The sequence below is a fragment of the Salvelinus fontinalis genome, unplaced genomic scaffold (genome assembly GCF_029448725.1).
Source record: "Salvelinus fontinalis isolate EN_2023a unplaced genomic scaffold, ASM2944872v1 scaffold_0041, whole genome shotgun sequence".
Classification (NCBI taxonomy): domain Eukaryota; kingdom Metazoa; phylum Chordata; class Actinopteri; order Salmoniformes; family Salmonidae; genus Salvelinus; species Salvelinus fontinalis.
The window spans coordinates 215,882-241,487 of NW_026600250.1; the positions used below are offsets into that span (position 1 = coordinate 215,882).

Here is a 25,606-nt window from a genome sequence, read left to right on the forward strand (position 1 = left end):
TAACCATGTGTATGTGACCATTAACATCTGCTAACCATGTGACCATTAACATCTGCTAACCATGTGTATGTGACCATTAACATCCGCTAACCATGTGTATGTGACCATTAACATCTGCTAACATGTGTATGTGACCATTAACATCCGCTAACCATGTGTATGTGACCATTAACATCCGCTAACCATGTGTATGTGACCATTAACATCTGCTAACATGTGTATGTGACCATTAACATCTGCTAACCATGTGTATGTGACCATTAACATCTGCTAACCATGTGTATGTGACCATTAACATCTGCTAACTATGTGTATGTGACCATTAACATCTGCTAACCATGTGTATGTGACCATTAACATCTGCTAACCATGTGTATGTGACCATTAACATCTGCTAACCATGTGTATGTGACCATTAACATCTGCTAACCATGTGTATGTGACCATTAACATCTGCTAACCATGTGTATGTGACCATTAACATCTGCTAACCATGTGTATGTGACCATTAACATCTGCTAACCATGTGTATGTGACCATTAACATCTGCTAACATGTGTATGTGACCATTAACATCTGCTAACCATGTGACCATTAACATCTGCTAACCATGTGACCATTAACATCTGCTAACCATGTGACCATTAACATCCGCTAACCATGTGTATGTGACCATTAACATCCGCTAAACATGTGTTAGTGACCATTAACATCTGCTAACATGTGTATGTGACCATTAACATCTGCTAACATGTGTATGTGACCATTAACATCCGCTAACCATGTGTATGTGACCATTAACATCCGCTAACCATGTGTATGTGACCATTAACATCCGCTAACCATGTCTATGTGACCATTAACATCCGCTAACCATGTGTATGTGACCATTAACATCCGCTAACCATGTGTATGTGACCATTAACATCCGCTAACCATGTCTATGTGACCATTAACATCCGCTAACCATGTGTATGTGACCATTAACATCCGCTAACCATGTGTATGTGACCATTAACATTAACATCCGCTAACCATGTGTATGTGACCATTAACATCCGCTAACCATGTGTATGTGACGAGTAACATCCGCTAAAAATGTGATTGTGACCATTAACATCCGCTAACCATGTGTATGTGACCAGTAACATCTGCTAACCATGTGTATGTGACCATTAACAACCGCTAACCATGTGTATGTGACCATTAACATTAACATCCGCTAACCATGTGTATGTGACCATTAACATCCGCTAACCATGTGTATGTGACCATTAACAACTGCTAACCATGTGTATGTGACCATTAACATCTGCTAACCATGTGTATGTGACCATTAACATCTGCTAACCATGTGTATGTGACCATTAACATCTGCTAACCATGTGTATGTGACCATTAACATCTGCTAACCATGTGTATGTGACCATTAACATCTGCTAACCATGTGTATGTGACCATTAACATCTGCTAACCATGTGTATGTGACCATTAACATCTGCTAACCATGTGTATGTGACCATTAACATCTGCTAACCATGTGTATGTGACCATTAACATCTGCTAACCATGTGTATGTGACCATTAACATCTGCTAACCATGTGTATGTGACCATTAACATCTGCTAACCATGTGTATGTGACCATTAACATCTGCTAACCATGTGTATGTGACCATTAACATCTGCTAACCATGTGTATGTGACCATTAACATCTGCTAACCATGTGTATGTGACCATTAACATCTGCTAACCATGTGTATGTGACCATTAACATCTGCTAACCATGTGTATGTGACCATTAACATCTGCTAACATGTGTATGTGACCATTAACATCTGCTAACCATGTGTATGTGACCATTAACATCTGCTAACCATGTGACCATTAACATCTGCTAACCATGTGACCATTAACATCTGCTAACCATGTGTATGTGACCATTAACATCCGCTAACCATGTGTATGTGACCATTAACATCTGCTAACATGTGTATGTGACCATTAACATCTGCTAACATGTGTATGTGACCATTAACATCTGCTAACATGTGTATGTGACCATTAACATCTGCTAACCATGTGTATGTGACCATTAACATCTGCTAACCATGTGTATGTGACCATTAACATCCGCTAACCATGTGTATGTGACCATTAACATCCGCTAACCATGTCTATGTGACCATTAACATCCGCTAACCATGTGTATGTGACCATTAACATCCGCTAACCATGTGTATGTGACCATTAACATCCGCTAACCATGTGTATGTGACCATTAACATCTGCTAACCATGTGTATGTGACCATTAACATTAACATCCGCTAACCATGTGTATGTGACCATTAACATCCGCTAACCATGTGTATGTGACCAATAACATCCGCTAACCATGTGTATGTGACCATTAACATCCGTTAACCATGTGTATGTGAACAATAACATCTGCTAACCATGTGTATGTGACCAGTAACATCTGCTAACCTTGTGTATGTGACCATTAACATCCGCTAACCATGTGTATGTGACCAATAACATCCGCTAACCATGTGTATGTGACCTTTAACATCCGCTAACCATGTGACCAATAACATCCGCTAACCATGTGTATGTGACCATTAACATCCGCTAACCATGTGTATGTGACCATTAACATCCGCTAACCATGTGCATGTGACCATTAACATCCGCTAACCATGTGCATGTGACCATTAACATCCGCTAACCATGTGTATGTGACCAGTAACATCTGCTAACCATGTGTATGTGACCATTAACATTAACATCCGCTAACCATGTGTATGTGACCATTAACATCCGCTAACCATGTGTATGTGACCAGTAACATCCGCTAACCATGTGTATGTGACCATTAACATCCGCTAACCATGTGTATGTGACCATTAACATCCGCTAACCATGTGTATGTGACCATTAACATCCGCTAACCACGTGTATGTGACCAATAACATCTGCTAACCATGTGTATGTGACCATTAACATCCGCTAACCATGTGACCAATAACATCTGCTAACCATGTGTATGTGACCATTAACATTAACATCTGCTAACCATGTGTATGTGACCATTAACATCCGCTAACCATGTGTATGTGACCATTAACATCCGCTAACCATGTGTATGTGACCATTAACATCTGCTAACCATGTGTATGTGACCATTACCATTAACATCCGCTAACCATGTGATGTGACCATTAACATCCGCTAACCATGTGTATGTGACCATTAACATCCGCTAACCATGTGTATGTGACCATTAACATCCGCTAACCATGTGTATGTGACCATTAACATCCGCTAACCATGTGTATGTGACCATTAACATCCGCTAACCACGTGTATGTGACCATTATCATCTGCTAACCATGTGTATGTGACCATTATCATCTGCTAACCATGTGACCAATAACATCTGCTAACCATGTGTATGTGACCAATAACATCTGCTAACCATGTGCATGTGACCATTAACATCTGCTAACCATGTGTATGTGACCATAAACATTTGATTTGACCTGACCGCAAGATGTGTCAGGTTTGTCAATTTATGAATTGTCTTTTGCTTGAAACCCTCTTGTCAATGTTGAGTAAGGACGCACACCTGATTACGCATATAGAGGTAGGACTAGTCTACCTGGTTACACATATAGAAGTAGGACTAGTCTACCTGGTTACACATATAGAAGTAGGACTAGTCTACCTGGTTACACATATAGAAGTAGGACTAATCTACCTGGTTACACATATAGAAGTAGGACTAGTCTACCTGGTTACACATATAGAAGTAGGACTAGTCTACCCAACAACACATATAGAAGTAGGACTAGTCTACCTGACAACACATATAGAAGTAGGACTAGTCTACCTGGTTACACATATAGAAGTAGGACTAATCTACCTGTCCTGAGCACTAATGTAGATCTATAAATGTGCCCATTTGGGGATGTCTGACAGTATTTCTGATTGTCTTAACGCTGCACCACTAATGAGTTGTGGAGCTTCTCAAAGCACATTTTCTCTCACCTCAAACAGCAAGTAAACAAAGTCTAATCAAAATCAATTACAAATGAGAATAACTCCTCAAAGTATTTGTAAAATATTTCCAGCTCTCGCCCTTTCGATAACCAGTCGGCACGAAAGGGAAAAACGTAATGCTTTGATCCAGTGGAAATGTCAAAACACCTGATTACTTCTTATCCCTTTCACAAATAGCCTACAGCTGTGTCGGTCGACAACTCACTGGCACGGGAAACTGAGGGCCCAGAATATTTTATACAATGTTTCAAGTTCGTTATGGACAGGCCATGTGATTTACAGAACAGTTATTTGCAATGTTTTTATTTGTTGGCTTTATGTAGGCTATTTTTTACATAGGTGGCAATGGCAATAAAGTTACTTTTAGATTTGTATAATTTTCATTTAGATAGAATGTAGATTAATCACAGACAATGATTGAGATACTATTATAAATGAAATGAAACTGTTCCAGTAAAATGAACATATGAAAATCATAACTGTCACCAGATCAGTAGAAATGGTAAGATACATTTGCACTCCAAATGTAGGTTGCTGACTGCTTGTGTAGCTTATTACCAGCAACGTCAGAATGTATGAAGGACAGCAAGAGGAGGTGGTTCAGGAAGAGTTTCTTCTCTTCTGGTTGGGCTGTATTGATGTAATGGCATGAAAATAAATGCTGAATATTATACAATGATTTATCAACAGCTCTAACAATTTGACCCTACAGGAAATCTACACTGGCAATTCTAGAATATACTATATAGCCTAGAAACCTGTTAAACTATCATTATTCATTATGACATCATGGATGAATTCTAGAATATACTATATATCCTAGAAACCTGGTAAAACTATCATTATGACATCATGGATGGCCAGTCCTTGTATTCATAGTGTAGTGAATTCAGGGGGAAGCCCTGAGCTGAACTCAAACCTGGGTCCAGCGACTGTCAAGCCAACACCTTATAACTGTTATGCCAAGATGTCTGAACTTCTTGACGAGGTCGCTAGGTTTTGGGTTACGGTTGATACAAAAGCTTTCTCTATTAATTTGAGAGTGGTTACATTTCTCCAGACCCCATCCCAGCCCTCATTCCTCAGCTGTTTACCAAACCAAGTCTCTGGGCAGCCATTTTGTTGCTGTTTAAATACTAGGTTGTCCCTTTAAAAAAGCCACACAAGAATCAATCAACCAATAACAAAGCTGTAATTCCCCTACTATTTTGCTAATAAGATGATGGATGGGGCTGGAGAAATGTAACTACTTTCAAATTCATAGACAGACCTATGGATGCAAGGACTGACCATCCATGATATCAACATTATAGTTTTAACTATGTTTTGAGGCTTTACAGTGTTGATTTACATTGTTTCTATACATTGAAGTAAAAAAAGCTTATTTTGGGTTCTGATGGGGTACAACAGTTGAACTAAGCTCATGAGGCATGTGTTATATTCTTCAAGAATCAATGGCTATAAATAAATAATTTAAAAATCTAAATATGGATGTGGTAATTGCAGATTTCCCCTTTAACACCACACATCCTTCCAGTTCTCTGCTGCCAATGACTGGAGCGAATTTTAAAAATCGCTGAAGCTTGAGACTTATATTTCCCTCACCAACTTTAAACATCAGCTATCTGAGCAGCTAACCGATCGCTGCAGCTGTATATGTACTTTTCTGCTCTTTTGCACACCAGTATCTCTACTTGCACATCATCATCTGCTCATCTATCACTCCAGTGTTAATCTGCTAAATTGTAATTCTTCGCTACTATGGACTATTCATTGCCTACCTCCTCATGCCTTTTGCACACACTATATATAGACTTTCTTTTTTTCTACTGTGTCATTGACTTGTTTATTGTGTTATTGGCTTGTTTATTGTTTATTCCATGTTATTCCATGTGTAACTCTATGTTGTTGTCTGTGTCACACTGCTTTGCTTTATCTTGGCCAGGTCGCAGTTGTAAATGAGAACTTGTTCTCAACTAGCCTACCTGGTTAAACTATCATTATGACATCATGGCCTACCTGGTTAAACTATCATTATGACATCATGGCCACCTGGTTAAACTATCATTATGACATCATGGCCACCTGGTTAAACTATCATTATGACATCATAGCCACCTGGTTAAATAAAAAAATAAAACAGTTCAACAACTGCAGAGCTTGTGTCTCTGTATTTAAGACAGTACTTACTAGTGTTAATCAGGGCCCGTTCATCGTTAGAACCATTGGATGCCTTAAGATGCGTTTGGGAAACCGAGCCCAGATATTCAGTTTCCTCCTCCTCTTCTTCCAATGTGACAGTCATCTCCCCATCCTCCTCTTTCACTCCAAAAACTGCAGCCTCCTCTTTCTCTTCCTCCTCTTCTTTTACTGTAACATCCTCTTCCTCTTTCAATCTGAACGCGTCTTCCTCTTCTTTCACTGTAACGTCTTTCTCTTCTTCTTTCACTGTAACAGCCTCAACTTCTTGTTTTACTGTGATATCCTTCTCTTCCTTCTCCTCTTTGACGAGAGCTTCCTTCTCCGTCCAGCAGTCCTTCTCTTCATTAACAAGAGAGTAGCTTAGTGACCTCATGGTTGGAGATGTTAGCTAGCTAGGCTAATGCTAACTTAACCAGCCCACTAGATGAATAATAAAAACAATACCGTAAATATTAAATTAAAACGGATAACTAACTAGACGACAGAAGTGGGTTTAAAATACAGTGGCTAATATACACTAAAGCGTCTAAAGAGCTTTATTTGTTCGTATATTTTGGCTAGCAAGCTACCGAGGTGTCTGACGAACTGTTGCTGCTGCTGAAAGAAGCGTTCCGTCCACTAGATTATACGTCACAGTAGCAGCATTGCCTTAAAGTCGCAGACCGCAATCTGCTGACTGGAGTGGGTAACGCAGTTGAGTAAAATGTAAATACAAATTTCAGACAAAAGGTAGGTAGGAATCAGGAACATAGCTAGTCCTAAAATATTAATTAGCCCCTCCCTAAATAATTTAATATCAATATCAATATATTTTCTCTGTGATTTCTTATTTTCGTCAACCGTTCCATCGCATCTTAAACTTCTTACCGGGCCGGCACTAGGACCGGGGGAGGCTGCTGCTGCACTAGTGATAGTTAGACTTTCTTCAACATAGATGGCGTACAGAAATACTAGGAGAGAGGGGTAACCCTACACAGAACTGAACTGAATCAAAGATGGCGGACAGAAATACTAGAAGAGAGAGGGGTACCCCTACGCAGAACTGAATCAAAGATGGCGGACAGAAATATTAGGATGGAAGCAAATGTAAGGGATTATAAAGTCATAACTAATCATGCAAAAACATGTACAGTTGACAGGAATGTTAGTTCATGTAGAGACAAACGATTATGCATTTTTTAAATCATAGTTCATTTACGAAAATCGTGATTTAGCCAGCTAGCGGACTAGCTAACATTAGCCAGCTAGCTGGCTAGCTTTATGGATGTTGTGACATGAGTATGAAATTGTCACTCTGGTTGTTTTAGGGACTCCTGAAACAACCAGCAAACCAGACTGTCGTTTTTGGGAAACAGTGGATGTATAGAATCTAGCTAGCTGAAGATTTTACTGTAAATTGAATGTAGAATTTTGTAAGCTTGCCTTGATGATATTTGCTATGCAGATAGATGAAATCACGTAGCTAGCTATGTTCTTGCTTATTGTGCAGTGGATGATTAAAATCCCTGTATGCCCATGGATGTGTAGCTAGCTATCTAGCCGATCTGTGTATGGACCCAAACGTTTGGTATACATATTAGTCCAGAACCTAGCTATGAACCTCAGCTATCATAGCCAGTTGTATCAACTTCAAAACAGCCTGAATGACATTAATGAAGCCTATGGATTGAGTAGAATATAATATCATGTTGTGCCAAGGATGCAAGTCGTATATACATGTAGTTATTACCATGCATGAGATCCCCACATTGTAGCCTGTACATTTAATATATTCACTGATCATGTACTCTACCTTTGCAAATAAATGTGCAGTTTAGGAATGAATGTCTTTGAGATGATTTTTCAGTCATATCCAATACCAGGAGTATCAAATTCCATTTTTGGAATGATGCTGTGTCTGCATGTATGTATTACAATTATACACTTCAACAGTGTTTACCAATCTTGGTCCAGGGACATCAATGGTTACACATTGTAACTAATAGACTAGAAACAGGATTTAACAAGTTAATTCAGATATACAGAAATATAATGTCAAAAAACAGCACACTTGGGCCTCCCGGGTGGCGCAGTGGTCTAGGGCCGATGCAGTGCTAACTGCGCCACCAGAGTCTCTGGGTTCGCGCCCAGGCTCTGTCGCAGCACTATTGCACTATTGTAAAGTGGCTGTTCCACTGGATGTCATAAGGTGAATGCACCAATTTGTAAGTTGCTCTGGATAAGAGCTTCTGCTAAATGACTTAAATGTAAATGTAAATTGTAACTAATAGACTAGAAATAGGATTTAACTAGTTAATTCATATATACAGAAATATAATGTTAAAAACCAGAACACTACACTTCCTATGCATCATGTAAATACTCTTAACACCGGTTCATCTCAACATCTAATGCCCTTCATCTGCATTGATCTGATAAACACAGGATAGGTGGAGTATTTCATCACATTACACTTCATTTCAACCAGTAGAGAATGTGAAACGCTTTATTGAAAAGCTCATTATCCAAGTGTTATAAATACAAGTTCAATCTGTACTTCAATGCACATCTGTTGTGCATTATAAAAACAGAGGAAGAAAGAGGAGATGAGAGAGAGGTGTAAAAGACAGAAAGGGAAAGAGGTAAGCACATAGGAGCAGGGAAGGCAGCACATGATTAATGAATCACAGTGCTACATAAATATTCTCTCAGTTCATCACAATTACATAGCAGTGTCTCTAGTCGGCCCACAGGTTATCTTAAAAGCAGGTGAGGTGGCGATGATGGGACTAGGGGTTGGCATCCTCTCACATCAAAACATATCTGCAGACGAGAGACAGATGGAGAGACAGAGCATGTTTAAGCCTTGTGTTTTTATTTTTTATTCTAACATTGTTAGTCATCAATCAGGAGGTGAAATGCAAAACTGACCTTGGATCATTAACTCTGGGACTACTGCATCTCTCTGTATTTCAATGTAAAGCAACTCTTTAATAATACTTCCTGTATAATATAAACTGACCTGGGATCATTAACTCTGGGACTACTGCATCTATCTGTATTTCAATGTAAAGCATCTCTTTAATAATACTTCCTGTATAATATAAACTGACCTGGGATCATTAACTCTGGGACTACTGCATCTCTGTCTGTATTTCAATGTAAAGCATCTCTTTAATACTACTTCCTGTATAATATAAACTGACCTGGGATCATTAACTCTGGGACTACTGCATCTATCTGTATTTCAATGTAAAGCATCTCTTTAATAATACTTCCTGTATAATATAAACTGACCTGGGATCATTAACTCTGGGACTACTGCATCTATCTGTATTTCAATGTAAAGCATCTCTTTAATAATACTTCCTGTATAATATAAACTGACCTGGGATCATTAACTCTGGGACTACTGCATCTCTGTCTGTATTTCAATGTAAAGCATCTCTTTAATACTACTTCCTGTATAATATAAACTGACCTGGGATCATTAACTCTGGGACTACTGCATCTCTGTCTGTATTTCAATGTAAAGCATCTCTTTAATAATACTTTCTGTTGACCTGACCAAGTGACCTCTCACCTCTGATCATGCTGTGCCCTCTATGTAGCCAGTTCAGATGCAGGAGGGGTTCACCGACACAGCTGATATAACCTAGAGGATTTAGGGAGAAGGGGAGAGAGGGATGAAGTGAAGGATAGAGACTGTTATTGAGAAAATAAGGTAGTTAAAGCCACAGTGTTCAACAGGAATCTGTGTGTGGCCTCACCTGGTGTCCACACCACACTAAGTGGCTGCAGAGTACTTTATGCTGAAAAACATGAAAGGACCCACAAGGACAAACAATTAAAGCATAATTATAGAAATAATGAAGTGTCTTATTATTCTCCATGGTTGGCCCTCTTGCCTATTCTTTGAAGGTGGAAGGAGCCACAGTTATACACCTGAGCCTGCTTACTGCACAACACAATCCATCAATCAGATTGATACATGAGTGTGTAGGTGTGGGTTATAGGGTGTCTAATTGTTCTACATTTTCTCAAAATGGCTGATTTAAAATAGCCTGTTTTGTTTTTGCACAGACATCAAACCCTTACCTAAACAGCACCCTCACCTGAGAAGTAGAAATCAAAGGGTGAGAAACTGTGAATTGAATAACTGCAGTTGACATAGCTAAGTAAATGGAAGAATACTCTTATTGCAATGTGAATGGTAAAGCCTTTGGTTGTGCATAGTGTAGTCTATGGTGTTGCTAGGGAACAGCACCCTCTCTGAAGAGTCTTTGGTTGTGCATAGTGTATTCTATGGTGTTGCCAGGGAACAGCACCCTCTTAAACGAGCCTTTGGTTGTGCATAGTGTAGTCTATGGTGTTGCCAGGGAACAGCACCTTCTTTGAAGAAGTAGGAGGTGAATATCTCCTGCACACGGATTGCCTCTCTTGCTGCGTTGTTGGACCCCATCCTTGAAACATCCTGCAGAGCAGCAGACTCCTCCTCTGGGACACGGCGGCCAGCTGCAGATCCCCTCCTGGTCCTCGTGTCCATCCTCAAGAAGTTACGCAGGACACAGGTAGCCTTCACACATCTGAATTCCTCCAGGAGGCAGTCCCAGATGACCCTGGTCACCCAACCTTGCAGTGCCCTACACGGTAACTGTAGGCAATCGTTTTGAAGGAATCTCCAGTTACAAGGTATCTGTAGGAATATGGAAGACAATGTAATTATTAGACTGTTACATCATCAGGTCATTGTGGATTACTAAAGTATAATATCCCTGATAACAAATCATGATAACATTGGATTGATAGATCCATGGGCACACATATGTACATGTGTAGCATGTGACAATAACAGGATCATATCAAGGATGGCATCACAAATGAATACATAAATACCTCTTGAAGCTTGATGATGAGTTGATCATTTGAATCAGCTGTGCAGTGCTGAGGCAAAAACAACAATGTGCCTCTTTGAGTCCCCAGGACTGAGAACCACTGCTCTTCATTGGGACCTCTTCATATGTAGACTGGCTTTCATAGCGCTCTTTATCTGAGGACAGAAAACCTCACAAGAAACACACTTCATTATAGTCAAATTACACCACACTGAATATTATGTTACTATTATCTCCGTCCTCACTTCTAGGGACAGGAACTACACAAAAGTACCTGCCCTATCCAGAATAGCCTCCTCTCTCACTGACAGTTGGGGCTGCTATCCTTTCACCCTCCATGGCTGTTAGCTAGCTACCTACAAATGCATTTGGAGTTAGTTTTTTACAGTGATAAATAGATAGCTAGCTAATATGAAGTTAGGTAGCTGGTGATATTTCATTCACATAGCTATCTATCTATACAGTATTTGAAGTTGGCTAGATAGCTAGCTATCTATCTATACAGAATGTGAAGTTGGCTAGATAGCTATCTATCTATCTATACAGAATGTGAAGTTGGCTAGATAGCTATCTATCTATCTATACAGAATATGAAGTTGGCTAGATAGCAAGCTATCTATCTATCTATCTATACAGAATGTGAAGTTGGCTAGATAGCTAGCTATCTATCTATACAGAATGTGAAGTTGGCTAGATAGCTATCTATCTATACAGAACGTGAAGTTGGCTAGATAGCTAGCTATCTATCTATACAGAATGTGAAGTTGGTTAGTTAACTAGCTATCTATCTATCTATACAGTATTAACTAGCTCATTTAGCAGCTCATTTGGGTTAGCCTGCACTGTAGCTAGTTAGAAAATAGTACATTGTTGTTTCTTTACATTTCCAAAATCTATTTCCTTACTTGAATAGGTTCTCCCAGCCATGTGGACAACTGGAAACAGGGCAGCAAAGTCTGTCACCAGAGCGTTTTAGAGGATATTACTATTGAACTATGTACCCATTTAATAACCTGACCTTCATACAAACTTGCTCTGGTCTGAATTCTTGACGGAGTCACAACGGGCGGCCTAAGCGGCATCTAGTCCATCTGCTGACTGGACGCAGTTGAGTAAAATTTTGATTTTATTTTCAGACAAAAAGTAAAAGGGTAACAACACAGTGTGGTTAAAGACTTAGTAACTGAGTTGCTGAGTCACGATCTGGTTACCTACAAGGACAAACAGTTATATTTCTGTTTTAAATGTAATAAATTAAAATTACAAATTTACTTTTTAAATTTTTTCGTAATACTCAAGTATTACAATTGTTTTTTTAGGGGTGTAGGGTGGAAGCTGTCTCCGCGTAACAGGAAATTCCTGTCCGTCTGCTTCCTGTATAGGTCTGTGCTAAAACCACACCCCTCCCTCTTAATCAAAATGTCCAGATAACTTGTTTCATGCTCATCAAAGGTGAGGGTGAAATTCAGATGTTCACTGCTTTTATTGATGAAGGAGTGGAATCGATGAAGTTCTTCTGCTGTCCCCTGGAATAGAAGGAACACGTCATCAATGAAGACTTTTACAGAGCCTGATGAGGTGCTAGACTGGATTGTTAGGGATGACAATCACATTATTCTCTAACAACCCCACACACATATTGGCATAATTAGATGCTATTTGTTAAACTGCAAGGACCATAATGCACTGCATGTCTACCATAATGAACTGCACACCTACTTGTCTTGTCTGTCTTTCCTTTACACCTGCTATGTAAAAGAGACCAAATAATGTGTAACAGCCCTGGGCTGGAACCAGGGACTTCAAGTTCACCTGCTATGTAAGAGACAGAATAATGCACAATGGTCTATTCTATCCGGGATCCTTGGGACATCCCTACCCTAAACCTTAACCTTTTTAAATGTCAACTTCAATGGGCTAGGGACGTCCCACGGATGTATCTCTACCTGAAAATAGATGATCTAAGTGATTGATAGTTGGTATTCAGCAGTCATAAAGCCTTATTTACTTTAATGAACTACTAAAATAGTGATTTTGACAGACAGCATAGACAGCAGCTCTACACTTTATTGACTGACTGATCCATTCATCCTTCCATCCCTCCTCAGCCTTCCTCTCCTCTGAAGACCCATTGAGGGTGGAGCTCAGTCAGAGAGCTGTTGAGGGACTGGTTAGGAAGAACACTTCTACAGCCAGAGAGGTGAGAGGTCACACATGGTTTAGATGGTAACCATTTATGTCCCCTTAGCGGTTCATCACGTCAGCAAAAGGGAATATGTTCCATCATCTATGTTTATTTACGTTAGTGCAAATTGTATTGGTGTAATTTCTCACCCCTTTTGGCTGTATGAAAGTTAATTTCCCCTCAGGCATGCACATTTGTTCTTTGATATTATGAAGGTAATTTGTGTTAAATGTTCTTTTCCCCACTCATTCACCCCATCTCTTTACATTGAATATTTATATTCAGTGGCCTGACTGCATCCAGACTATGTCAAAGGCCCATCCTGGTAGATCTGAACCGAATGCAGCTTGGAGTGATCAGATGACAGAAGTCACATTTAGGTGCCAGGTGTAACTGAGGCCATAGATGCTCCACATCCATTACTTTGAGTGTTTTATATAATATGACTAAATGTGCTTCTTTCTGGGTTTCAGAGGCAGTCAAGAAATGGAACATGACATAAGCAGAGCTGTGGGAGACCACCTCAAACCCCCTGGTGGAGCCGGGGGTGGTGTTCACCACTCCACCACGCCTTCAGCAGGCTGGAAAAGTGGGATTGATACTGTTTTTCATAATAAGATGGACCATCAGTCTGTTGATTGGTCAGTCATTGGGTTCATTTGTTGAAACCATATCAAGCTTTATTTATACAGCACATTTCAGACATGGATGCAACACAATGGCTTCACAGGAGAAAACAATGAAAATAACCAGAAATATTTAGTACACAAACATAACAGGATAAAAAAACAGAAGATTAACAACTGAAAGACAAATGAGCATTCTAAGGAAATGCCATTGATTAAAACACTAATTGGATAAAATATCCAACCCAAAATATAAGTTTGTTTTTTAGGAGGGGTTCTCAAAGACACTATGGGGGTGTCCAATGAAAGTTGACTAGTAACAACAACTGGGACCTAAAAGACACCCACCATGAGACCCACTAAATCTGCCCAAGAGGCAAACAAAAGAAAAACTCACACCAAACTTAAAGACAGGAAGCAAACCAAAAAGTGGAGCAACTAAAGGTATTGACTCTCTACATCTATCAAGGCAACTGGAGCACTGGGCCAGACACTCTTAAATAGAACCTGGACCAGCTCAGGTGAAACACCTTCCCACTAACGAGATGGACAAGCCAGCACAGGTGTAACACATACTGACTAACGAGGTGACACCAATCAGTGCGTCCTACATGTTAACGAGTTATACGTGCTAACGAGCTATACGTGCTATGAGCTATACTTGTTGACGAGCTATACGTGCTAACGAGCTATACGTGCTGACGAGCTATACGTGCTGACGAGCTATACGTGCTGACGAGCTATACGTGCTGACGAGCTATACGTGCTGACGAGCTATACGTGCTAAGGAGCTATACGTGCTAACGAGCTATAAGTGCTAAAGTCCAACCTCAAAACATAAATGGAAAAACCAAAGCCTGTAACACCTTCCCCCTTTAGACAACAAATATATCCTATATTTTTGTTGGACAAGTATGCTCACCCCCAACAGAAAACAACTTCCATTTCACATAATCAACTACAATATAAACATAGTGTCTACTGGCTGTCAACAATTAAAAACAAGAAAAAACACATTTCTAAATAATAATATACAATAGTATTATTGAAGTGCTGCATTTTGATTAAAGTGGGTCACCAACGCAGTAAGTGTAACACAGCTCTTTTTTTGTTAGTCACTTTTTGTTAAATAATACTCTTTCAATTCAGAGCCTAGATTTCCCCTGAGGCTAATATCCATATCATGCTGCAATCAATTGAACAGGGCAAAGGATAAGGTAGGACATCATTAAAATACTCCTACTACAATGTTAAAACATTCTACAGTGTGACATCATTAAAATACTCCTACTACAATGTTAAAACATTCTACATTGTGACATCATTAAAATACTCCCACTACAATGTTAAAACATTCTACAGTGTGACTTTATTTCATTGATATCATGAAACAACTTCATGTATGTATTTTCTGATGTTTGATCAGAGATCTTTTATCAGAGTATCTCTTGTCACATTGATCACAGCTATGAGGTTTCTCTCCTGTGTGTGTTCTCTGGTGTGAAGTCAGCTGGAATGATGTAGGAAAACTCTTCTCACATTGATCACAACTATTAGATTTATCTCCTGTGTGTGTTCTCTGGTGTGAAGTCAGATGGCTTAATGTAGTATAACTCTTCCCACATTGATCACAGCTATAAGGTTTCTCTCCTGTGTGTGTTCTCTGGTGTGAAGTCAGAGAGCTAGATATAGTAAAACTCATCCCACATTGATCACAGCTATAAGGTTTCTCTCCTGTGTGTGTTCTCTGGTGTGAAGTCAGATTGCTTGATGTCGTAAAACTCTTCCCACATTGATCACAACTATGAGGTTTCTCTCCTGTGTGTGTTCTCTGGTGTGAAGTCAGATTGCTTGTTGTCATAAAACTCTTCCCACATTGATCACAACTATGAGGTTTCTCTCCTGTGTGTGTTCTCTGGTGTGAAGTCAGATTGCTTAATGTAGTACATCTCTTCCCACATTGAGCACAGCTATAAGGTTTCTCTCCTGTGTGTATTCTCTGGTGTGATGTCAGCTGGCCAGATCTACCAAAACTCTTCCCACATTGACCACAGCTAAAAGGTTTCTCTCCTGTGTGTTGTGTGTGTGTTCTCTGGTGTACAGTCAGAGAGCCAGATTGAACAAAACTCTTCCCACATTGACCACAGCTATAAGGTTTCTCTCCTGTGTGTTTTCTCTGGTGTACAGTCAGAGAGTAAGATGTAGTACATCTCTTCCCACATTGAGCACAGCTATAAGGTTTCTCTCCTGTGTGTATTCTCTGGTGTGATGTCAGCTGGCCAGATCTACCAAAACTCTTCCCACATTGACCACAGCTATAAGGTTTCTCTCCTGTGTGTATTCTCTGGTGCACTGTCAGATAGCAAGATGCACCAAAACTCTTCCCACATTGATCACAACTATGAGATTTCTCTCCTGTGTGAGTTCTCTGGTGTGAAGTCAGATTGCTTGATGTAGTAAAACTATTCCCACATTGAGCACAGATATAAGGTTTCTCTCCTGTGTGTATTCTCTGGTGTGATGTCAGCTGGCCAGATCTATCAAAACCCTTCCCACATTGACCACAGCTAAAAGATTTCTCTCCTGTGTGTTGTGTGTGTGTTCTCTGGTGTACAGTCAGAGAGCAAGATTGAAAAAAACTCTTCCCACATTGACCACAGCTATAAGGTTTCTCTCCTGCGTGTGTTCTCTGGTGTGAAGTCAGATTGCTTGATGTAGTACATCTCTTCCCACATTGATCACAGCTATAAGGTTTCTCTCCTGTGTGTATTCTCTGGTGTGATGTCAGCTGGTCAGATCTACCAAAACTCTTCCCACATTGATCACAGCTATAAGGTTTCTCTCCTGTGTGTACTCGCTCGTGTATTTTAAGTTCTGATGAAGATTTGCAACCTTTCCCACAGTCAGAGCAGCAATGAGATTTCTTCCCTGTGGGTCTCTGCTGGTGTTTCTGGAGGAGTTCTGATGTGGAGAGACTCTTCTCTGCCTCGTCAGCATCATGAGGTTGTTGAGGTTCCCCAGAGGATCCACGATAGTCCCGTCTCTCTCCTATGTGAACAACAAAGTCAGTCAGATGATTAAAGGCCCACAACAGCGGAAATCCACTGTAAAAGGTGATGCCAACAGCATAGCCATGATGTTGTACAACAATTGATGTCTGTAATGAATGTTAAAATTATTTGACAATTGATTTAAAATGAGCAACAAGTCATATTTTGTCAAAAATGTCACATTAGTAGTAACATCTAAGATTGTAGACTAGAAATAAGTTATTCATGTTGTTGATACTCTAAGCAGTGTGCCAGACGACTTTTGGTGTCCAATATAGGCCCCTTTCTGTGTTGCTAAAATTGTGGCACGAGGTCGATGCGCACACAATTTGATTGCAGAAACACCTCCCTGCTAATGAGGAAACCACTAGTTATGGATGTAGTATATCTGGTAATGAGGAAACCACTAGTTATGGATGTAGTATATCTGGTAATGAGGAAACCGATAGTAATGGATGTAGTATATCTGCTAATGAGGAAACCACTAGTTATGGATGTAGTATATCTGGTAATGAGGAAACCGATAGTTATGGATGTAGTATATCTGGTAATGAGGAAACCGATAGTAATGGATGTAGTATATCTGGTAATGAGGAAACCACTAGTTATGGATGTAGTATATCTGCTAATGAGGAAACCACTAGTTATGGATGTAGTATATCTGGTAATGAGGAAACCACTAGTTATGGATGTAGTATATCTGGTAATGAGGAAACCACTAGTTATGGATGTAGTATATCTGGTAATGAGGAAACCACTAGTTATGGATGTAGTATATCTGGTAATGAGGAAACCACTAGTTATGGATGTAGTATATCTGCCTGGAGCAAAAATGGTGAGCAAAGATTTTAGTTTTTCACAATGTATTCTGAATGTGAATAGGGGAAAACTCATGGGAGTAGCCTCCATTTCCAGGTTGCTTATGAGTGCATTTCACACTACTTTGGATTATAATTATACAATATAAAATGATCAAATTATAAAATGATGCAGAAAAATTTATCCATGCATTTGTTACTTCTAGGTTAGACTACTGCAATGCTCTATTTTCCGGCTACCCGGATAAAGCACTAAATAAACTTCAGTTAGTGCTAAATACGGCTGCTAGAATCCTGACTAGAACCAAGAAATTTGATCATATTACTCCAGTGCTAGCTTCCCTACACTGGCTTCCTGTTAAGGCAAGGGCTGATTTCAAGGTTTTACTGTTAACCTATAAAGCGTTACATGGGCTTGCTCCTACCTATCTTTCCGAGTTGGTCCTGCCGTACATACCTATACGTACGCTACGGTCACAAAACGCAGGCCTCCTAATTGTCCCTAGAATTTCTAAGCAAACAGCGGGAGGCAAGGCTTTCTCCTATAGATCTCCATTTTTATGGAACGGTCTGCCTACCCATGTGAGAGACGCAGACTCGGTCTCAACCTTTAAGTCTTTACTGAAGACTTATCTCTTCAGTAGGTCATATGATTGAGTGTAGTCTAGCCCAGGAGTGTGAAGGTGAACGGAAAGGCTCTGGAGAAACGAACCGCCCTTGCTGTCTCTGCCTGGCCGGTTCCCCTCTCTCCACCGGGATTCTCTGCCTCTAACCCTATTACAGGGGCTGAGTCACTGGCTTACTGGTGCTCTTTCATGCCGTCCCTAGGAGGGGTGCGTCACTTGAGTGGGTTGAGTTACTGACGTGATCTTCCTGTCTGGGTTGGCGCCCCCCCCCCTTGGTTTGTGCTGTGGTGGAGATCTTTGTGGGCTATACTCGGCCTTGTCTCAGGATTGTAAGTTGGTGGTTGAAGATATCCCTCTAGTGGTGCGGGGGCTGTGCTTTGGCAAAGTGGGTGGGGTTATATCCTTCCTGTTTGGCCCTGTCCGGGGGTATCATCGGATGGGGCCACAGTGTCTCCTGACCCCTCCTGTCTAAGCCTCCAGTTTTTATGCTGCAGTAGTTTGTGTCGGGGGGCTAGGGTCAGTTGGTTATACCTGGAGTACTTCTCCTGTCTTATCCAGTGTCCTGTGTGAATTTAAGTATGCTCTCTCTAATTCTCTCCTTCTCTCTTTCTTTCTCTCTCTCTCTCTGAGAACCTGAGCCCAAGGACCATACGTCAGGACTACCGGGCATGATGACTCCTTGCTGTCCCCAGTCCACCTGGCCTTGCTGCTATTCCAGTTTCAACTGTTCTGCCTGCGGTTATGGAACCCCTACCTGTCCCAGACCTGCTGTTTTCAACTCTTAATGATCGGCTATGAAAAGCCAACTGGCATTTATTCCTGATTATTATTTGACCATGCTTGTCACTTATGAACATTTTGAACATCTTGGCCATGTTTTGTTATAATCTCCACCCGGCACAGCCAGAAGAGGACTGGCCACCCCTCATAGCCTGGTTCCTCTCTCGGTTTCTTCCTAGATTTTGGCCTTTCTAGGGAGTTTTTCCTAGCCACCGTGCTTTTACACCTGCATTGCTTGCTGTTTGGGGTTTTAGGCTGGGTTTCTGTACAGCACTTCGAGATATTAGCTGATGTACGAAGGGCTATATAAAATAAACTTGATTTGATTTGATTTAATTGTAAGGCTCGTTTGAATGTCCTGCTTAATATAATGTTTGTGTCATCATCGCAAATCAACCGCTTTGTATTTAAAAAACACTTCAACCAGTAAAATGCTCTTTGTCTAGCTTTTCCATCAACCTGACAATGAGGGTTTGTACACTGTTTGCCAAATTGGCCCATAACTTCACCTAACAACAAATATAGATACCTGAGATACCTGTAATGAACGAAGAAGCACTTTGGTTGTTATTGCATGACACACATAGTGTACTCTAGGACCCATAACAACAACATAGACCTACTCTAGGACCCATTACTTCACCTAACAATAACATATACCTACTGTAGGACCCATAACTTCACCTAACAATAACATAGACCTACTGTAGGACCCATAACTTCACCTAACAATAACATAGACCTACTGTAGGACCCATAACTTCACCTAACAACAGCATAGACCTACTGTAGGACCCATAACAATAACATAGACCTACTGTAGGACCCATAACTTCACCTAACAACAGCATAGACCTACTGTAGGACCCATAACAATAACATAGACCTACTGTAGGACCCATAACTTCACCTAACAATAACATAGACCTACTGTAGGACCCATAACTTCACCTAACAACAACATAGACCTACTGTAGGACCCATAACTTCACCTAACAATAACATAGAACTACTGTAGGACCCATAACTTCACCTAACAACAACATAGACCTACTGTAGGACCCATAACAATAACATAGACCTACTGTAGGACCCATAACTTCACCTAACAACAACATAGACCTACTGTAGGACCCATAACTTCACCTAACAATAACATAGACCTACTGTAGGACCCATAACTTCACCTGACAACAACATAGACCTACTGTAGGACCCATAACTTCACCTAACAACAACATAGACCTACTGTAGGACCCATAACTTCACCTAACAATAACATAGACCTACTGTAGGACCCATAACTTCACCTAACAACAGCATAGCCCTACTGTAGGACCCATAACAACAACATAGACCTACTGTAGGACCATAACTTCACCTAACAACAACATAGACCTAGGACTATAAATAATTTAATATTTACAGGTGAAACATGGAAACTAAAATGTCTTTGTCATGACATTTCATAACCTGATCACCAGATAATTTTGTGAATAATCCCACTAGGCTACTCTGTAATGTGTTGTCATTCTAAATGTCCTGAATAACGGAAAATAGCTCTGTGTGTAGTACAATAGCCCATCCATCAAGGAACAGTTCTCTACACATTATGAGCAAAGTATCTCTGTGTCCAAACAGACTAACGAGGCCCTACATTAAATCAAGCAGACAATAACATTATAAACACCAATTTGTTAGGGATGTTGGATCCAACGTGGAGCACGGCATAACTGTCTTTACCAGAGTAATGAATGAAGAAGCACTTTGGTTGTTGTTGCATGTCGTGATGTTTGTCATGTGACTGTCATTCAGAAAATGATTTCCTGGATCAGCTGATGATAGTTGAACATGTGACTGTAACAGCTACAGTATTAAGAATTATGTGTAATTATTGAAGAACCGCGTTAATGACAGTATCCACTTGGGTGTTGTCAATAAAGTTAAGGTGACTCTCGGTTACAACCATTGGATTTAGCAAACTCTGAAATTATTTAGGATTTCTGTGCCCATGAAAACTGTTTTCTCAGCGTAACATAAGGAGCCACTAAATGTTACGTAGTTAGAGAGCATTTCAGAGATCTGAATACAAAAAAAACTGTCCGACAGCAAGATCCAGTATTTAAGTTGAAGCTCTACTGTTCTACTGTTCCCTGAAGGAGGGAAACTAGGTACAACATACTATTAAATCCACGCCTCGCTGGAAGCCCCGTCTTCCACAGGTGATGAGCGTGAGACTCAAATGTATTCCTTAAATTTAATTCAACGACCCAGGAAGTGGCGGGGCCAAACAGGTGTTGTAACTCGTTCCTAACTGGCACGAAGATCGGTAGAAATGGTCAGATAAATTGTCACTCTGAATGGAAATTGAAAAAGTTTGCCGATTTTACGGGAAACTTCAGGAGCATAACGTCAGAATTTAGGAAGGCCAGCAGCAGGTTGGTTATTTCCTTCTGGTTATATTGATCTCTTCCTTCTGGTTATATTGATCTCTGGCTCCTGGTTATATTGATCTCTGGCTTCTGGTTATATTGATCTCTGGCTTCTGGTTATATTGATCTCTGGCTCCTGGTTATATTGATCTCTGGTTATATTGATCTCTGGCTTCTGGTTATATTGATCTCTGCCTTCTGGTTATATTGATCTCTGGCTCAGGTCATTTGCGTTAATTATTTAATCAAACGCTTGAAGCATAAGTTCAGTTCAAGTTCTATATAGTTCTATGTGTCTATATGGAAAAATACACGTCATAACATTTCAACCAATCAATTGGTAGAAAGAAAATATATATATTATTTTAAATCTGCGACACCCCAGGACAACATACATGCATTCAGACCCCTTCCCTTTTACCACATTTTGTTACAGCACAGCCTTATGGATTACATTTTTTTTTAATTATCAATCTTCAGACATAATGACATCAGAAAACCCCATAATGACATCACAATACCCCATAATGACATCACAATACCCCATAATGACATCACAATACCCCATAAAAGCGAGAGAAAAAGTTTAGAAATGCATGAATACCAGTAGGTTGTAACTCTCTAGGTCATGCCAGTAGGTTACAGTAGGTTGTATCTCTCTAGGTCATGCCAGTAGGTTACAGTAGGTTGTATCTCTATAGGTCATGCCAGTAGGTTACAGTAGGTTGTATCTCTCTAGGTCATGCCAGTAGGTTACAGTAGGTTGTATCTCTCTAGGTCATGCCAGTAGGTTACAGTAGGTTGTATCTCTCTAGGTCATGCCAGTAGGCTACAGTAGGTTGTATCTCTATAGGTCATGCCAGTAGGCTACAGTAGGTTGTATCTCTCTAGGTCATGCCAGTAGGCTACAGTAGGTTGTATCTCTCTAGGTCATGCCAGTAGGCTACAGTAGGTTGTATCTCTATAGGTCATGCCAGTAGGCTACAGTAGGTTGTATCTCTATAGGTCATGCCAGTAGGTTACAGTAGGTTGTATCTCTCTAGGTCATGCCAGTAGGTTACAGTAGGTTGTATCTCTCTAGGTCATGCCAGTAGGCTACAGTAGGTTGTAACTCTCTAGGTCATGCCAGTAGGTTACAGTAGGTTGTATCTCTCTAGGTCATGCCAGTAGACTACAGTAGGTTGTATCCAAGTGGAAACAATTATCAACCCAATATGGAAAGTGTCGAATTTGTTCAACAACAAAATGAATGGCTTATTTGCTACGTGAAGTTTACTTGATCTAACAGAAGTTTCGTAATGCTTAAGTTGTTATGTGGACACGTGACATACCGACAACTTTGATAAAAACCCTATAGGAGTTGTCTCCAGATCGCTATGCATATTCATGCTAGTAGCTTAGCATCTCTCTCCATTGAATACAGGCGGCGCATATTCATGCTAGTAGCTTAGCATCTCTCTCCATTGAATACAGGCGGCGCATATTCATGCTAGTAGCTTAGCATCTCTCTCCATTGAATACAGGCGGTGCATATTCATGCTAGTAGCTTAGCATCCCTCTCCATTGAATACAGGTGGTGCATATTCATGCTAGTAGCGTAGCATCTCTCTCCATTGAATACAGGCGGTTGACGACAACAGCCCTCATAGAATATAAACAATAGATTAAAATAATAAGATGAATCCACCAATCCAAAGAATGGGTAGACGGGAGCTAGATAACCCACAGTGCTACAGTAGGTTGTAACTCTCTAGGCCACTACTTGACAATCACAACATGCCATGCCCCCCAGTCTGCGGTCAGCAGATAGACCCTTCTCAAATATAAATGTTAAGTCACTTTTTGGAAACGGAACAGAGAAAACAAGGGGTAGCTTGTTCTCTACGTCGTCTGATTCTAGACATATCAGTCATCATCCTGGGCCCTCCGTTGAAGAGGTATTGACGAGCCAACTCCGAATATCGAAAGTTAAAAAACAATTTAAGGCGGTACTTACTGGTGTTACTCAGATCTCCTATCTCCTCCTCTTCATCTTTCAATGTGACAGTAATCTCCCCTTCCTTCTTCACTCCATAAACTGCATCCTCTTCTTTTACTGTAACATCCTCTTCCTCTTTCACTCTGAACGCGTCTTCCTCTTCTTTCACTGAAACGTCTTTCTCTTCTTCTTTCACTGTAACAGCCTCACCTTCTACTTCTTGTTTTACTGTGACATCCTCTTCTTCCTCTTTCACGACAACGTTAAGCAACAGAGCTTCTTTCTCCGTCCAGCAGACCTCCTCTTCTTTAACAAGAGGGGAGTAGTTTAGGGAGCTCATGTTCGGGGATGTTAGCTAGCTAGCTATCATTAGCGACTAGGCTAGTGCTAACTTAACCAGCCAGCTACTATAGCTGACTAATAACAAATAACGTAATATTAAATTAAATAGGTTAACAAGTTGATACGACAGAAGTGTGGCTAAAACACAGTAGTTAATATACACCGAAAGCGTATAAATAGCTTGAATCTTTCGGCTATGTTGGCTAGCAAGCTACCGTGGTGGTTGACGAGCTGTTTATGAAGAACCGTCCACTAGATTATACGTCACGCTGGCAGCGTCGCCTGAAAGACGCACATCGCCGTCTGCTGACTGGAGGGGAAACGCAGTTGAGGATCATATTTTATTCTTAGACAAAGATTATTGTAAAACGATTTAATTAAATAATACTATGATATTGAGACATACAAAAGACAAGAAAGTGTTGATTGATTAGTGAGAATAAAAAATGTTTACTACAGCACATTTAAGGCAGTTTCATTAAGTTATACTACATCTAAATTAGCAGCTAGCTACTGTAGGTCTATACTGCCCCTACATGGTGTAACAATACATCATGTAGATGTATATAATGAACAGACTAGGTCTATACTGCTCCTACGTGGTGTAACAATACATCATGTAGATGTATATAATGAACAGACTAGGTCTATACTGCTCCTACATGGTGTAACAATACATCATGTAGATGTATATAATGAACAGACTAGGTCTATACTGCTCCTACATGGTGTAATAATACATCATGTAGATGTATATAATGAACAGACTAGGTCTATACTGCTCCTACGTGGTGTAACAATACATCATGTAGATGTATATAATGAACAGACTAGGTCTATACTGCTCCTACGTGGTGTAACAATACATCATGTAGATGTATATAATGAACAGACTAGGTCTATACTGCTCCTACATGGTGTAACAATACATCATGTAGATGTATATAATGAACAGACTAGGTCTATACTGCTCCTACATGGTGTAATAATACATCATGTAGATGTATATAATGAACAGACTAGGTCTATACTGCTCCTACATGGTGTAACAATACATCATGTAGATGTATATAATGAACAGACTAGGTCTATACTGCTCCTACATGGTGTAACAATACATCATGTAGATGTATATAATGAACAGACTAGGTCCATACTGCTCCTACATGGTGTAACAATACATCATGTAGATGTATATAATGAACAGACTAGGTCCATACTGCTCCTACATGGTGTAACAATACATCATGTAGATGTATATAATGAACAGACTAGGTCTATCCTGCTCCTACATGTTTATGTATTATTATGTGTTATTTATTTCTCCTTTATTTAACCAGGTCGGCCAGTTGAGAACAAGTTCTCATTTACAACTGCAACCTGGTCAAGATAAAGCAAAGCAGTGCGACAAAAAACAACAACACAGAGTTACACATAAACAAACGTTCAGTCAACAACACAATAGAAGATCGAAATTATTTTTTTTGTTTAGGATCTTTCCACTATTAATGCGGACATTTTATTAAATCAAACGTTTTACCATTGGAACGCTTGATGTAATTAAATCAAACATTTTACCATTGGAACACTTGATGTAATTAAATCAAACGTTTTACCATTGGGACACTTG

At 40.0% G+C, this 25,606-nt stretch overlaps 3 protein-coding genes and 1 long non-coding RNA gene across 5 annotated transcripts in view; 1 reads left to right on the forward strand and 3 right to left on the reverse strand.

The window, feature by feature from the left end:
* LOC129842433 (zinc finger protein 271-like) overlaps positions 1-6,900 on the reverse strand; it is a 222,072-nt gene extending 215,172 nt beyond the window's left edge. The window contains exon 1 of one of the 2 annotated variants that reach the window (XR_008757588.1): positions 6,254-6,341. Coding sequence is in view for 1 of the 2 variants with exons in the window: in XM_055910996.1 (XP_055766971.1) it covers positions 6,254-6,638 (385 nt within the window). In the remaining variant the exon portion in view is untranslated. Of the gene's footprint in view, positions 1-6,253 lie in introns of both variants that reach the window. The other variant, XM_055910996.1, reaches the window with a different exon arrangement.
* The window catches only part of LOC129842435 (zinc finger protein 883-like), a 182,299-nt gene that overhangs the window by 58,729 nt on the left and 97,964 nt on the right, over positions 1-25,606 (forward strand). The gene's annotated exons all lie outside the window — the stretch shown is intronic.
* On the reverse strand, positions 8,737-11,533 carry LOC129842455 (uncharacterized). The gene is made up of 3 exons (XR_008757594.1): positions 11,141-11,533; positions 9,828-10,940; positions 8,737-9,067 (listed from the first exon to the last, which is right to left on the reverse strand). It is a non-coding gene; the product is annotated as an uncharacterized LOC129842455 (long non-coding RNA).
* Positions 13,979-24,240, reverse strand: LOC129842437 (zinc finger protein ZFP2-like). Its single transcript, XM_055911004.1, has 2 exons — positions 23,653-24,240; positions 13,979-16,998 (listed from the first exon to the last, which is right to left on the reverse strand). The coding sequence occupies exons 1-2, from the start codon at positions 23,972-23,974 to the stop codon at positions 15,347-15,349; spliced, it is 1,974 nt and encodes a 657-aa protein (XP_055766979.1). The 5' UTR covers positions 23,975-24,240; the 3' UTR covers positions 13,979-15,346.

Bases quoted from the DNA above. Each gene is read 5' to 3' on its own strand.
- LOC129842437 (XM_055911004.1), bottom strand. From the start codon at position 23,974: ATGAGCTCCCTAAACTACTCCCCTCTTGTTAAAGAAGAGGAGGTCTGC. The intron at 16,999-23,652 runs GTAAGTACCGCC...TTGTTCACATAG, and splicing joins AGGAGATCTGAGTAACACCA to GAGAGAGACGGGACTATCGT.